The 16,058-nt window shown below is 38.6% G+C and overlaps 1 protein-coding gene across 2 annotated transcripts in view; it reads right to left on the bottom strand.

Moving 5' to 3' along the window:
* The window catches only part of rabgap1 (RAB GTPase activating protein 1), a 77,299-nt gene that overhangs the window by 8,289 nt on the left and 52,952 nt on the right, over positions 1 to 16,058 (bottom strand). For both annotated transcript variants that reach the window (XM_085413674.1, XM_085413675.1), the window contains 9 exons: positions 14,822 to 14,896; positions 13,887 to 14,012; positions 13,457 to 13,600; positions 11,928 to 11,969; positions 10,942 to 11,070; positions 8,157 to 8,249; positions 5,993 to 6,103; positions 5,636 to 5,740; positions 3,346 to 3,429 (listed from right to left, as the gene is read on the bottom strand). In XM_085413674.1, the coding sequence (XP_085269800.1) occupies positions 3,346 to 3,429; positions 5,636 to 5,740; positions 5,993 to 6,103; positions 8,157 to 8,249; positions 10,942 to 11,070; positions 11,928 to 11,969; positions 13,457 to 13,600; positions 13,887 to 14,012; positions 14,822 to 14,896 (909 nt within the window). The remainder of the gene's footprint in view (positions 1 to 3,345; positions 3,430 to 5,635; positions 5,741 to 5,992; positions 6,104 to 8,156; positions 8,250 to 10,941; positions 11,071 to 11,927; positions 11,970 to 13,456; positions 13,601 to 13,886; positions 14,013 to 14,821; positions 14,897 to 16,058) is intronic.

Below are 16,058 nucleotides of genomic sequence, written 5' to 3'. Positions count from 1 at the left end.
GGAGCAGATAATTGTGCTGATGCACCCAAATTAACAAAAATATGTTGTCCAGAATGAAAATATCTTATTAAAACCATTAAAAGTAAATCAGATCAAATTTATTTATTTAGTCAAAACTGACCGAAAACACCGACAAGGAAAACAATCAGAATTAGAAAAGAGAAAACAACGCAATGCTAACAGAACCCAAGAGACACGAGCGCTGGCACGTGCTGCTTCACCTGGCTAGCACCCAGCTAGCCTGCATCTATCTACAAAAGCTCCAGTCCTAGAACGGGGATTGCAATGCACCACTTGACACCGTTTTTAGCTCCACCGTTAACAGACTTGTCTTTGTCCTCATGTGCTCGAGGAGCAATTAGCACACAAAGCTTTTTTTGGCTATATTTCCACAGGAAAATAAATAAATAAATAAAACCCCCAAAGAAACTCTTGGCATTCACACACATTGAAAGAGCAAATTGCTACGTGAATAATCATTCACATTATCTATGTTGTAAACAACCCAGGCTATTTTAGGGAATCCCTCAACTTGTCAATCCCAGCGGATTGAATGCTCCCCCCTCCCCCTCCACACACTTTGTTCATTTTCCCCCGCTCTCCATCAATCACCCTCTTCCTTCCTGTCACACTTCACAGTCTGCTCAACACAGCTCTCAACCGCAAGCTAGCAACCCATGATACACACAAAAACCATCAAATCCGGTCTCCTCTCATCGGTGGGACATTCGATAACCGGTTTTCACACTTGCCATCAAAGCCAGTCGACGGTTATTATTTTTAGACTCAGGTGAAGTTGAGGTCTGTTCCTAAATTAGTCTTCTTTCTATTTCTGTTTCCCTCCACAGAGAGGAATAGGAGGTGGATTGTTGCATAATGTCCCCGCGCTGATGGTAATAGCACTTGATCTGGGTGAGTTTATATTTAAGCACGAAGTGACAGGATGAGATCTGAGAGGAATTCAGACAGACGGAACTTTAAATATGCTTGCAGGCTAAGCCATCAAAAGCTCCGGGTTCAGTTAAGGAACAGCTCTGCTTCAGAAAATAGATAAATGAAGGAAAACAGAGCGCTCTTAAAGAGTATATTATTTTTAAATATTTATGAGTGGTCCTGCCACGGTAATGGCTCGATCGAAGCTTAGATATGAAAAGACGGGCTAAGTAAGGAAAGATAAGTGGTGTAAAGCGTCTCAAAAGCTCACTTTCAAGGGAATCAGAGCTCCACATAATCTAATTCACAATTCAGTCACACACACAAAAACATAACTATAATCCAAAAACAAAAATACCATGATGGTGTTTCTGGTGAAGCTACTTGAGCTGAGTAAAAAGCAGAACTTATCAACAATGACAGCCAAGCGTACGAAAAAAGTCAACAAGAAACGAGTGGATTTAATTAGCATTATGCTTCGAGATATAAATGAACTAAAAAGTGACAAACATGCAAGCACTGGCTCAAAGTTATGTGAAGACTGCCAACTGCTGGCAGCTTATGCTCTCTGAATTTTTATCCCAACCTTCTGAATTATTCTTTCTGGGTCACTGTGAGACTTCAGTGGATTTCAGCCCGAAACCATTTCAGCAATAAATGCTTTGGTCAATTTTCTGACACTTTTCCATTCCTTGGTTTTTGATAAGATTAGACAATATTGCATATTGATAGATATATACTGTAGTCATTTTGGTTGGAATTATAGAAATGAAGAAACAGAAGCTGGCGACACCACCTCTGCTGGATTGTGTGTAAAAGGTGAATTTGCATTTTTAAAATTCAGCGTACTATGAACAATGAAACAACTCTGGATGACTTGAATTCAATGTGAAAAGTCTGTCCCTGCCAGAGTAACATACATACAACATGCTCCCACTATATGTGATTATGATGCTCCCATTTTTATCCTATTCTAAACTCTCACATTATTTCATTAATTAAATGTCCTATTACCTCATTCATTGCTTATTTTTGTATTTCCCTTCAGGTACACAGTCACCAGCCACTTTTTTGGTATACCTGGTATACTGCTTTTAAAAATAATGTAATCAGCCAATCACATGGCAATAACTCCGTGCATTTAGACATGGTCAAGACAATCTGCTGAAGTTCAAACCGAGGACTGGAATGAGAAAGAAATGTGATTTAAGTGACTCTGAATGATACATGGTTGTTGGTGCCACACAGGTTGGTCTGAGCATGTCAGAAACTTCTGATCTACTGGAATTTTCCCAGACAACCATCTCTAGGTTTTTCAGAGAATGGTCTAAAAAAGAGAAATTACCCAGTGAGCAGCAGTTTTCTAGACCAATTTGCCTTGCTGATGTCAGAACAGCCAGACTACTTTCAGCTGATAGGAATGCAACAGTAACTCAGATAACCACTTGTTACAACCAAGGTATGCACATAACATCTCTGAATGCACATCACATTGTACCTTTAGGCTAATGGACTAAAGCAACAGCAGACCACACCAGGTGGCACCCCTGTCAGCTAAGAACAAGAAACTGAGGCATTTGCTAAGGCTCACCAAAACTGGACAACACATTAGAAGAAAAACATTGCCCAGTCTGATGAGTCTCCATTTCTGCTGCAACATTCGGATTCACAGTTTGGCATAAACAACTTAAGAAGAGGGATCCATTCTTCCTTGAATCAACAGTTCAGGCTGGTGCTGGTGGTGTAATGGTAAAGAGGATATTTTCTTGGCACCCATTAGTGCCAAATGATGCTGATTTGGGCCACCACAGCCTATCAGAGAATTCCATCAAATAACACACCATATCTGTTATTTTGGACATGACATATACTCAAATGGCCTACACAGCCACCAGATTTCAATCCAATAATGTACCTTTGGGATGTGGTGTAAGGGGTGATTCATATTATGGACATGCAACTGAGAAATCTGCAGCAACTCTGTAATGTTATCATGCCAATATGGATCAAAATCTCTGAGGACTGTTTCCAGCAACTATACAATGACGAATTACATTAGCTCGGAAGAGAAATGAGGGTCTAAGAGGAACTAGTAATATGTACCTATAATAATAAATAAAGGCCGGTGAGTGTATATGCACTATGATCCACCTGTCTGTGAGGGTGGGGAGTAAAGATGTGGTTTTGAAGCTTGAACTAAATGGAAAACACAAACTAAAATAAGTTTGTTTTTCCAAAATAAGCTTCAAGAGAACTGTGATAAAAACTGTTGTGTGACAGTTTCCACTTTTTAACTTACATCACATATATGAAAGTGGAAACACTATTATTAGACCTGCTAATGTAACTATTCAGTTGCACACAGTAAACTGAAAAGTGAAAGTAGGCATATAGTAGGCAGACAATACATACCTGCTTATATTCTCCAATAATGGACCCGTTCTTCTTAATTTCTGATTCAGACTTATCGAGCTCTCGTCTGCACATCTCCTTCAGCTGTAGATAAAACACAGAGATACAGTTAGGCTGTTACACGGCAGAGGCCAAGGACAGAAGTGGTGCCCCAGAGACTGTGTGACTGCCATGAAATGTAAAGGAGACATGGAAAGGTATTGGCAGACACTAAGTTCAGGGCAATGTCATGGCCTCTATGCAACCTCTGCTCGAGCACATGAATCAGTCACAGTTACACAAACTCAACAACACCACAGACACTTGGAGGACCATGTGAAACATGCACAGGATCAGAGGGCAGCAGGGTCTGTGCTCTCCATCAAAGAGAATCTTTACTTGAACTTGAAAAAATAACCATCAAAGACTGACAACCTTTGATATCTGAGGGTTGACTATACAGGAATGCGGTTTTAAAGTAAATGAGATTCTGTATCTTTTTCTCTCTCACTGGAACAATTATTGCATTTCTGTAGCAACAGTATATAACTTGAAGTAATAATTTTCTGTATGACTTTATCAGTCTTTGATATTGTTGTGGAGAAATACACTCTTCTTTATAATGGTCCTTTAGTTCATTGAGGTTTGTGGGCATTCATTCGGCTCTCTTTAAAATGTTAAAATAGACTTTGACTGGGCCATTGCAACAAACTTGACTATTTTCTTTTCCATTCTGATGCAGATTTGCTGTTGTGCTTGGGATCATTATCCTGTTGTATGATCCAATCCAGCCAAACTGTAGTCTCACATTTGACTCTAAAATACTTTGGTATACAGACGACTTCATAGTCGACTTAACGAGTGCAAGGTACGCAGGTCCTGTAAATGTCAAAACAAACCCAAATCATCACGCCTCTGCCACTGTGCTTGACAGCTGGTATGAGGTGCTTGTGCGGATATGTTTGTATACAGCGTTTGGTTTTTGCCAAAGTGCCACTGTGCATTATAGCCAACTAGCTCCACTGTGCTCTCATCTGTCCAAAGGGTACTGGTCTAGAAATCTTGCGGTTTGTTCAGAGGCAACTTTGTAAATCTAATCGAACCTAAAGTCTAAGATGTACTTCTTGGGTTTCTGTAGTGTATTGGATCATTAAACAGTCTAACCTTGCTGGGACTTCCACTAATGGGAAATTGTCAAAACCTCAGCTTTTTTTTACAGAGATGGCTAGATTTGTAGATCATCAGTTAATCAAGTGCATTTGATTAGCAACACCTGGTTGCTAATTACTCTCTTAATTCCTATGGAATAGTATATTTTGTTTTTTACTGTATGTAGGTCATCAACATATTAATGTAGGTATCATTAATAATCGAATTGCTTGTAACACCTTCAGAATGTAGCAATAGCAAGCACCCATCCGTTTTCTTTCTTCCACTTACTGTATCTAACTTTGGGTTGTGACTGGGCTGGAGCCTATCCCAGCTGCCATACGCCGAAAGGCAAGGTACACCCTGAACAGGTCGCCTGTCTCTGACAGGACTAACAGAGAGACAGACAACCATACAAACTCACATCCACACCTCTGGCCAATTTAGAATCACCAATTAACGTAACCCTGTTCATGTTTTTGGAATGTAGGAGGAAGTCAGCATATCCGGAGAGAACCCACACAAACACAGGGAGAACATTAAACTCCACACATGAAGTCTCAAGCGAGCCAGTGGTTTTATTTTTCTTAAAATATTTCTGTAATTGAAAGTATGTGGAAATGTGTCTCATGCAGAGAAACTGGCTGAGAGGCAAATATACAGCCAGAAGAACATGTACAAAAAGATGGCTGTGCTTAACATTTCCCAAGTCTGATGTAAGGCTTCAGGTATGACAGGGGTATATTCATCACATAACGGCTGTTTTGTAAAGACTTGAAGGTCAGAAAAAAATCTGGTCTCATGCTCACTATGAGCTGTGCTTCTAGCTCAGGAAAGTATAAAATGCGGTCTTGTTTCAAAGACAAGCAGTTCCACACAGGCTGTCATACCCTGCAAACGACAGAGACAAACAGAACTTCACTGATTGAGAGTAAATCAGCCGATGCAATATTTCTTGTGAATCCTGGACCTGTCCACAATAAAAACTGCTCAGTCATAGCAGGTCACCTTAATATTTCGACTTCTGTTTCAGCAGTTGCTTCCTGTAACCCTGTGTTTCTTATGACATTTTGAGGAAAAACAAACACATTAGGCATCAGCAGGAAACTTTTTTCCCCTGGCTCTGTTTCACTCTAGATGAGAGCGCGTTACATGCTCTAACCTGTGCAGACTCTTCCTCCAGCCGCCTCTTCTCATCCTCCGACTCAATCAGCTTCTGTTTGGTCAGCAGCAACTCTTTATTTAGGGCGTCCGCTTTCTCCTCGGCCTGACACACACATGCACAGACACACAAAAGACACCATAACCCAGTGCTCAGTAGGTCAATGAAAGTCAGAGTCGCCCTACTTTCTTCTTAGTTTTCTCTCTCTTTTCAAGGAATTGGGGAAAAAAAGTTTCTGTTCAAAAACACTTGCGCTTTCATCTTTGCTATAACCTTTTTTAGATGTTCTACCAGAAGTGACAAATGACAGTTTAACAGCCCCACCCAATCATACACAAATATTCTTCTTTGGCTTACATTGTCAAGGTCTTTGCGCAGGGCTATCTTGCTGCTAACTAGTTCATGTGCCAAGTCATCATTTTCTTGCTCCAGACGCATGTTGGCCTCTTGCAAACGCCGATTCTCCCGCTAGATGGTGAATGTAAGAGAAAAAAAAAAGCAGTGTTTAGAAAGAAGAAAAGAGAAAAACAACCACAAATCAACACAAAAATGTTAAGAATGAAATAATCAAAACGTTTAAGACAGACGACACTGAACACGGAGAAGTGACGATCCACCAAAGAGGAAGGAAAGCGCTGAGATAGCTGAGCAAGGAAATGGAGTTAAGTTTGATTGTGCAAACATGTCTTACTGGTTCAGCAGTTTCCAGAGCGATGCGACAACACACATATGAAACTGAGAGTATAAAAGTTCACTCTGATCAGCTGAAAACGTAGCCGCAAAGTAAGAGATGTCTGTAATGTTTAACAAGACATAACCGGTTTGTACATCATTAACAGCAATCTACAGCTGTAGTGGGAATAAAGTCGGAGCACTTAGCACAAATTCTAACACCTCTCCTTCTATTTCTAGGTCAACGTTTCCATCTTTGTTAAAACATTTCATGTCTGTGTCACTTTTCTTCTTTTTAAGCCGTCCGATCCTGATCCATTTGCACATGGATTTACATATCCTTGTATTAAAGTGTGGACTACACAACTCCAGCTTTTATTATCACTACTATGACTCAAACTGGCGTGAACATTTGACTTTAGCGTAGAGCGGATGAATCCCTCTTACATGGCAAAAATAGAAACACCCCAAGATCAAAACACTTCTTTGGACACGAACAAAAAAAAAGAAGTGATGGATGATCTTGTAGTGCACAAAACCATCTTGTTACCCTTGAAATGGCATAATGTATAGTTAAAGGCTTTTCTATGGCCTTGTAGTTTTTATTTGCTGAACAAGGACTGTCAAGGTCCACAAGAAATATAGATTTACTTTGTTCAGCTATGAATGTCAGAATATAGTCGCTGCTTTACCACTATATGGTAATCGTGGGGATGACACATAATTCATGAATACTGAAATGGTTAAACCAACCAACCACTAAAATAATAATGTTACTATGTAAAAAGACAGAAAACAATATAAAGAAAAGTTAAGCGAGATCTGTATCATCCTAATTCTAATAATATACGTTTTCTGAAGAACTCTAATCTGAACAGATATAATTTTTAAAAAATATTTTTACTGCTGAAAAGTTTTGTAAATTGTAAGTCATTTAGTAACCCACCACAAAGGCATGTTTAAATATCAACAAAAACATGACATTATGAGCTATAAAAGCATGGAACAATATTTCATAATGTATTTTTAAATAATATGCACCTACAGCACTATATGAGAGCATGCCATCTTTTTAATTTCACAGCAATAACATCTAATTTATATCTATAAAAGTTGAATTATATAGACCTAGTAACTAGCCAGCAATGAGCTGAGACTGCCATATAAGCAACATCTAACACCCCTACACTTTTAAAACTTTTCTCAGTGTTAAGCATATCATTTTGCCAACAGAACAAACAAGCCAAACAATACTGAAGCATGGGTATGTATAGGTACTTTATGCCACACCCCTTTTCCCCAGGGGGTCGCCATGGCAGATTTGTCCAGGCCAGTCTATTAAACACTACACCACAGAGCAATGCAATGAATGCACAGAGCCAAAAGAAATAACGGTTCTGTGTATTTGGTAGTGGAGAAAGATCAAAACATTCTGGGGAAAGATTAGAGTGACACGTGAGAAGAACCAACATTAACAAAAATGATACAACATTTTTTGTTTTGTTTTTTTAAATGCCCTGCCCAGCAGATAAACAACAGACATAAGAGGAGGAGGAAGAGGAAGTCCAACAGAATAACGGTTTGTTATGAACCATGCAGTTTTTGTTCTGCCGTATTTTTATTGTTATTTTAAGTGATGCACTGTGCCAGACATTTTGTTCCTGGAAAAGGAAGGATGAGACTGCTTTATGCTAAATAGGAGGAGCATATCATTCTTGTTTTGGCTGGTTTCTTTTTCCTTTTGCCATTATTTTTTTAAAGAAAAATATACTCATCATTTAACCTTCCTGTATTGAACATATCGAGACAAGAAAGGGGACTGAAATATTTTGTTAGAAAAACCACGTACCTCATATCTCTCGATGGGGGCCTCCTGTTGCTCTTGCTGCTCCCGTATGGTGTGGTACTCCTTTTCATATTTCTTCAGTTTCTTCTGGCTGATCTGTTGAGCAGAAAGAGTAAAACAACAAATGATGAAGAAAGGAAATACAACTAGCTTACTAAGTTTGGTTTAATGTGACGGCCAGTGGAGAGGTTTTCAAGTCTTTTGCAAACAAAGACAGAAGACTTTTAATCTTTGCTCGACTGCAGCTTTATTTATTCATGCATTTGAATAACATGTAACAACACACGGGGTGGTATTATTGGCCAATTTGCTACTGTTTGTAACATCTAATCTTACCAGTACCAATTTATAATGAGATGTGTGGATTTTCAATGCCCTTAGTTAAGGGTTCACAATCAATGCACTACAGTGTTTGCATACTTTGACTATATACTCCCCATGTTGAAATCTCAACATTCATTACCTAATGATGTAGCATGACCTTCATGCTGTTCCGATTCATGTGTCTTTATGCATTCTCTCAGTGTGTTTGGTTGCACGTTCTCCTCCACAAAGTACAGAAGGTCATTCAGGGCAGCAGGTCTCTAATGCATCCATCCTTTTATTGTCTTTTTTCTCACATCTACGGCAAAACTTTGGTTCTCCAACAGCTCATAATTAAATTGCCAATGAAGTACAGAGAGTATCCACAAACCTCCCGAGTCCAAAGTTTTTTTATAAACAGAGAATATTTTTCCACTTTGAAAGGTTTCAATCAACTGCAACTACTAATACTGTATGTAGGTGCACAAACATATCTGCACACGCATGCTCATGTGTAGTAGCTCAAAAACAGAACTATAAGGTATGAACACAAGCTAAAACTTTGACGCGCCAAACTTTTTTTTAAAAGTGTCCAAGAAAGAAATTCAAACTTTTATGGTTTTATTTAAATTTCTGGGGTAATTTGCATATATTAGCATTAGAAGTCATAAGGCTGGCAGATGAGAAGAGGAGGTTGGTGCAACAAAAGCACACTGAGACAACATAAATGACCTGGTTTGACCCTGAGATTATGTCTTGAATACAGTTTGTGAGCTGAATGCACAACACAAGTACTTCTCTCATACTGACTTTAAAAATCTAATAATGATAATGACCTCTCACTGCAGTTAAGTAAATAGTTTGCAGACTCCCAACCTGGAAAGATACTCAGCACTGCTTTAACACTGCTGTGAATATGATGTAAAGTTGATAAGATATATATCAGATAATATAATTTAGATGATACAAATGGCCTTGTTTAGGTTTTGTATCTCTTATAGTTCAATGACTTAGGAAGCAGGATGTTGAATTTTTATATATATGTTCATTTTCCAATAATGTTGGTTATTTTAAAAATATGAATTAGGGTACATTAAGAAACTAAAAAAGGGGAAGGGAATAAATTTGACATTCAACGAAGAAAGTTATGAAAGTTGAACTATGAGAATAAATTTGGAGACATTTTTTATAATTAATTTCAAGATTCCGTTTAAAAAAAAAAAAGAAATACCAAAGTCACAGATGACCTCAGCCCGGGCTCAGATTTAAAGGAAGAAACAAAGCTGGGAAAACTTTGGACTTCCAAGGTTAAAGTCATACATTAAAAGAATAACTCTGAGTTTATGAGAAACACCTCAGAATAAAAGCCTGCTGTAAAAAAAAAATAAAAAAAATAAAAACTTTCAAGATTCCGGTCACCTTGAAGGAAGCGACCTAATTGTTGCTACTTTGACTTCCCGAAATGAAATAAATACATTTTAAAAAAAAGGGGTGTACCTGGAAAAAGATCACATAAAGTCAAATCTGAGATAAAGCTTCCAACACAGCTGCAACCCAGAACAATTTGTAGTCCAGTCAGCCAGTATCTTCAGTCGTTTCAGGTTAGTTACTGATACAGCCAGTCATCACCCCACATTGCTATCCAAGCTTCAAATTACTCTGCCTTGACTGAGATTTAATTCCCAGTGAAGTCATTACAGTAGTCAGTGACCTCAAATGAATTCTTGGAATTATTTTCTCTTGCCAGATAACATACTTGCTACAGGGAATCCCTAAAGAAAAAAAGCAGCACAGATAAGTGTAATACTCAAAGACAGCATATAGAAGAAGTCAAATAAGCCAAAAGGAGTATAAGCTAGAAAATCTGTGTTTTTCTGGTGGTTATGATTTAAATTCAAAAGCGATACCTCCGATTTATTTCCAGCAGATATTTCTTTGCTGAAGATCATTACATGATCTGCCTGTTGCCCAGCTGTCTAACTGCGAACCAAAAACTTCAAATCTCTCGGTCTGCTGGCTCCTTTACAGAGTCTGTGCAAATAAATATCTCTGCCCAAAGCTACCTTCAAAGTCAGGTCCCTTAAACTAGGCCAGACAGTTCAAAACGGGTCAGGACACAGGTACGAGTGCGCCTGTTTGAGATACTGAAAAAGACACGTGTGTTTGATTTATCTGTTAAGGTTGGTGTAAAGCACGGCAGTGACCCCTAGTGGTATTTGAGAAATACTGCTTGAAAAAATCTTTTACTTTTGTGCATAATGATCTGCGAATGATCAACTAATGATCATATATCACATATTTGGTACCATATATTTTGTTTAATAATTTACTGTTCAGTTGGGTTTGAGGCTTTCTGAATATTTTAAGAAAATCATCTGTTTATTCTTATTTATACAAAATATGACAATAAGACACAAGTCTACTATCTTTAAGAAAAAGCCAGGTTGAGCAGGTATAAGTACTACATGCTCTGCTTTAAACTAACCTTCATGCTACAGGCCAGCTCCATCAGTTTCTTTGCGTTTTCCTCGGAGCGGTACCTCTTCGGAACAGGGACGCGAAAGAATTTGAGAGCACCCTCGAAGTCTGTTTGGATTAGATCATCTTTCGATGTCTGGGGAAAAGCAGATAAAAGGTAAATTAGACATAAATTTACATTACTCAAGCCTAAACAGCCTGTCAAGGAAAGACTCATTTCCTTTTTTGTTAAATGAAGAAACAATTCTTAAGGCAACATCCTGGGTTTGGTTAGGAACACGTGAGCACTAAGATAAAGACTGTGTTTGTGGCCAAGTCTATAAATCTATGGTAAAATAAAAGTTGTTCCACAGATTTATTTTATTTTGCCTGTTTATTTTATGGATGGAACTGTGTTCTTCAAGCACAACGTCCCCTTAAAAAAAAGCACGTGCACTGCTTTTAGCACAGAACAGAGGGGTGAGGCTGCACATGTCTCACATGCATAAACCTTTTAGAATTTGAGGTTCTGTTGGCACAACCTCTCCATTTCTGTTTCCACTCAAATCTTCTGGCCATCTTTGAATGCTCATTGGTTTGATGCTACAGTCACACTAAAGAAGACGGCGGTTGGAGCAGCACGACCAAATTTATTGCAATAAACTTGTGATCTCATTGACTTTTCAATGGTCACGTCGAAGACGGGGACCAGGTCAGTAAACCACTTGCAGTCAGCTGCTATGCTGAAAGCAACTTTTGTGTTTTAAAAATTAGACTGAACTTATTTGCAAACCTTCACCAATCTGCTTGAGTGACTGCAGTCTCAGGCTGCCTCCTGCCAGTCGACCTGCATAAATACCTTACCCAGATGTTAAGGGTGTTGCCAACAACACAATTGCAATCTACACACAATCATCAACCAATTTCCCCTCATCACAAGGAGGTTGCTGTCCCATTTTCACTTTGGTGTGGCTGAACAATAAAATAATTAGTTTTTTGTCTGGGCTTTCTTACCTTTAAAAGTGCCAAGGCCACATTGAAGATTACACTAATGCCCTGAGGGGAGAAAAAAACAAAATGAATTGATTAATTACTGTTGCTTAAAGTTTTAATGAAAAAAGCGACTGACAAAAATCACACATAAACGTTGTCATATGCTTATTCTTGAAAAAATAAAACATCTAAAGTGCTTTCATAATAAAACCCCATATTTAAGTGGTGTGCTTGTTTCTAGGGATATACTTTTACTAAGTATGTGGATAAGCACAGCGGCTGCTCCTTTTCTTCCCAGATGATTTGTTAAAGCGGTCTGACTTAATGGGGTAACTTCATATCTCTCCACAGGATCTGAAGACAGCTGCTCAGCTTGGACCGCTACACCGGAAGGTCAGACTTTACCCTGGTCTGAGTTATTGTGTGATCTGAAACAAGTCTCCCTGGGTCTGGTCATAAATTCCTAAATCTTGAACCACATCCCAAGTCCTGCTGCTTTCTTCCACCATCACTGGACTGACATCATTCAGCAGATTAATGAGACGAGGGTTTTCCTATATTCAGAGTTTCAATTCCCAGGGTAAAAAAAAAAAGATATCTATGGTACCTACGGTGCTGTGAAAAAGTTGTTGCGCCCTTCCTGATTTACTACAGTTTTTTATATTTGTCACACTTACATGTTTCAGAGCATTAAACAAAGTTTAATATCACACAAAGATAACCCAAATAAATTGTGTTTTTAAACAATGATTTCACTGATTAAGGAAGAAAACTTATCCAAACTTATCCAAACTTACCTGGTTCTGTGTGAAAAGCAATTGCCCATCTTGTTAAATCATGACTTAACTGTGATTAACCTAATTTTTGGAAAGCTGAGTTCAGCTTAAGTAAACAATATATTTGCATAATGACTGAAACTAGCAGATCATTCTTCACATGAATGATCAAGAAGCTGACCTCAGCTGAAAGTGAAGAAGTCACTTGGATGAGTGACGAAACATTTCTTCCACTAAAAACGCTACATCCAGATGAATCGAATCAACTTTTTGGGATTTCCTTACCTGGATGATTGAGCATCCATCAAGACATCTTTGTCTAATATCTGAATTTGATGATCTGAAACATTTTAGTGTGACAAGAGAAGAAAAATAAGGAAATCGGGAAGGGGAAAACCCTTTTTCACACCACTGTATAAAATTTATTTCAGAATCCGAGGCGATTTCCTTCTTGAGTTATCAATTCAAACAATTTTCAGAAGACTGGACCTCTGACCTTGAGCTGAAGGTTTAGGTCACAGAGATTCAAACTCCTTCAATATTTTTTGTAGACACACCTATGGTATGAATTTAAAACTCCTATGTCGCTTCATTCTCGAGTTACCCCACTCACAAACTTGGATCTCCATGTCACATCATGTCACCTGCCGGATTGGCAGGGTAACCACAACACCCCATCAGCCTTTAACAGCTGAGGGCATTTCTATGCCATGAGTTAATAAGTCATTACCTCTGTCGATTGAAGTCACTGAGGTTTGTGTTTAGATTACGAACCTCGCACAGCAGCAGGTCGATTATATGGAAGACCATGTAGAGGGGGAACTTGGCTGTGAAGAGAGTGAGGAACCACTGTGAGGCATACATGTGAGCCTCCAGGCCCACATTCAGGAAATGGTTGTACAGGTCTGGTATATATTCCTGGAACAGACACGTTGAAAGCAAGAAAAGCAATAAAGACACAAAAGGACATGGGGTTAGAGAAGCAGATTGAAGAATGTGGAGGAGGAGAAAAGGAAGATGTAATAAAAAAAAGATAGCAAATGGGGGGGAAAGGAAGGAGAGCAGCTAGAAATCACTTCAATTCTACTTAAATACTAAGTAATACACCTTGCTGGTCTTATGTATTACATTATATAATATAATAGTATATATCAGTGTACAGGTGCGCAGAGCATTCAGTTATACAAGTTTATATCATACAAACCTGCATAAGTCTCTCAAGCTGAAAGAACTTGCAATGAAGATCTTCAAAGTTTTGCTTGAAAAGATCCCTGAGCCCATAATCAAACATGATCTTCACCAGGACACTGAATGCTTGCTCCTCTGGCATCTAAAGAAAACCAAGAGATTTACTTATTAGTGCCTTAAGTCAGTTCAGTCATGCTGAAAACAAGGGTTTCACATGAAGTTAACTGCAAAGTGCCCCAAGAAATTCTAAAATGTCACTTTAAAAAATCCTCTGGTCGGATGCTTTATAAAAATGGCCATTGTTTCTACACTAGGTGGCACTGTTGGCATTTCTCCGGACCACAGAGGAGTTTTAAAACAAGCTACAGGTTTCAGATGATCACTGTGACCATATTGTACACACAAAAAAAAAAAACAAAAAACCTCAACATTAAAGCCTTATGACTATGCAGAGTTCTGCGGTTAAAACCTTTGCTAGAGACACATGCGTGGGGGTTACTGCAACATATACTCCTGAACACAACAACAAGATTAGGAAGTTGGTCTGGACTCCAAACACCTTAGATCCCAATGAGCAATTGTAGGATATGCTTGGTCCCAGTCAACACAGCCCATCCCAAGAGGGGACCTGTTTATTCCCCAGAGAGTCTGAGCTGTTTTGGCAGTGCAAAGGGAGAACTACTCAATATTAGGCAGGTGGTTTAATGTTGCCGTCTACATTACATAAACAAATAAAACCTCTAAAATTTCCTTTTATAGGTACTTATTGACCAAGTTCTGAGAGACATTAAACATAGGATGGAGGATGTAATAAATTAAGCCAATCCTCCAGTGTTTCTGAAAGCTGGAAGGGTATCGATGTCAAAGGAAATAAAACAGCCCCGCTCAGCTATGACACTATATTTGAAATACTTTTTTTTTTTCCCTGGACATGCTGGTATGTAAACTCACGTGCAACAGCAGTACTGCAGCCAAGAAGGACTGTCCCTGGCAGTACCCGATCTCCTCATCGTAAACAGAATAAGCCTAAAAAAAAGAATGCAGACAGAAAGAAAGGTAACAAACTAGTGTCACGATAAATAATAATAATAAAAAAAAAGAAATAAAGAAATTAATGTATTTGTATAGTATAGCATACATTTTTTTCTAAAGATTTGGGAAGTTACACCAAGGCTGCAAAGCAATGTGTAAATACTGATCTTGTGCTGCATTTAATTGATGGTGAGAACGTAATTAGTATACCATATATCTACATTTACAAGAAACATTAAACAAAACACATCAACAGAACAGGCAGTGACCGCCCACAATTACAGTAAGCCAAACAAAATGAAACAAATATCTTATTTTTTCACCCTCAGCACGCTGGTTTGGCTACAGAGAACTTAAATTATAATGAGTATGAGCTGTGTGGCAGTATAATAATGAAGAAAGACTGAATAGGACCTAAAGAAATCAAGTCTAACTGGATAGATTCAGAAACAAACAGAAAAGCAAGAAAAAAGGGGTCTGAAGGAAATGTTGGTACAAATGTTATGTATTAAATTGCTTTGGGAGCTAGGGAGAGAATCAGGCGAAAGGGCTGTAGTGGCCTACTGAGCTACAAACACAAATTATGAGCATGAATCAAACGGACAAAGTGTGGATCAATCCATACATGCAGGAGAGGGAGGGCCCGCTGAATTATTTAAACACACCTGAGGAGGTGGTTGTCTGGGAAGAGATGGATGTCCTCACCTGAGTTATACATAATAAATGACATGAAACTAAAAACTGAACGCACTGCAGTCGGGACATTCGTGACGAATTATGGAGGTATAGCTTCAGATGTATGTATGCATATTATTGACGCATGTGCTCGTTTTCATGAGAAAGAGAGCACAGATGCTCGATGATCAAAACGCCAACGTTTTGAATCAAACGCGCACACCAAACTACGCGTTCGATTTAAAAAAAACTTGTTTTGCTTTTCACTCTTATGAACTCACTGAACCACCCAGTAACCCGGTGAGAAAGTAAATTAATGAGCGGTTGATTTTAGCGTTGGCACCTTCAACTACTGCTCTACAGACCTACTGTGGAGCCAGTCATTTACATAGTAATTATATCGTATTCCAGAGAAATGTGATTCAATTTCACATGGAGATTATTTTTATTTCTGACAGGTTTCATCAAGAACGACGGCTGC

Source organism: Rhamphochromis longiceps, linkage group LG7 (genome assembly GCF_057381845.1).
Source record: "Rhamphochromis longiceps isolate RC_006_pf linkage group LG7, R_longiceps_female_GT1.1, whole genome shotgun sequence".
Lineage (NCBI taxonomy): Eukaryota > Metazoa > Chordata > Actinopteri > Cichliformes > Cichlidae > Rhamphochromis > Rhamphochromis longiceps.
This window is presented reverse-complemented; position numbering and strand designations above follow the sequence as displayed.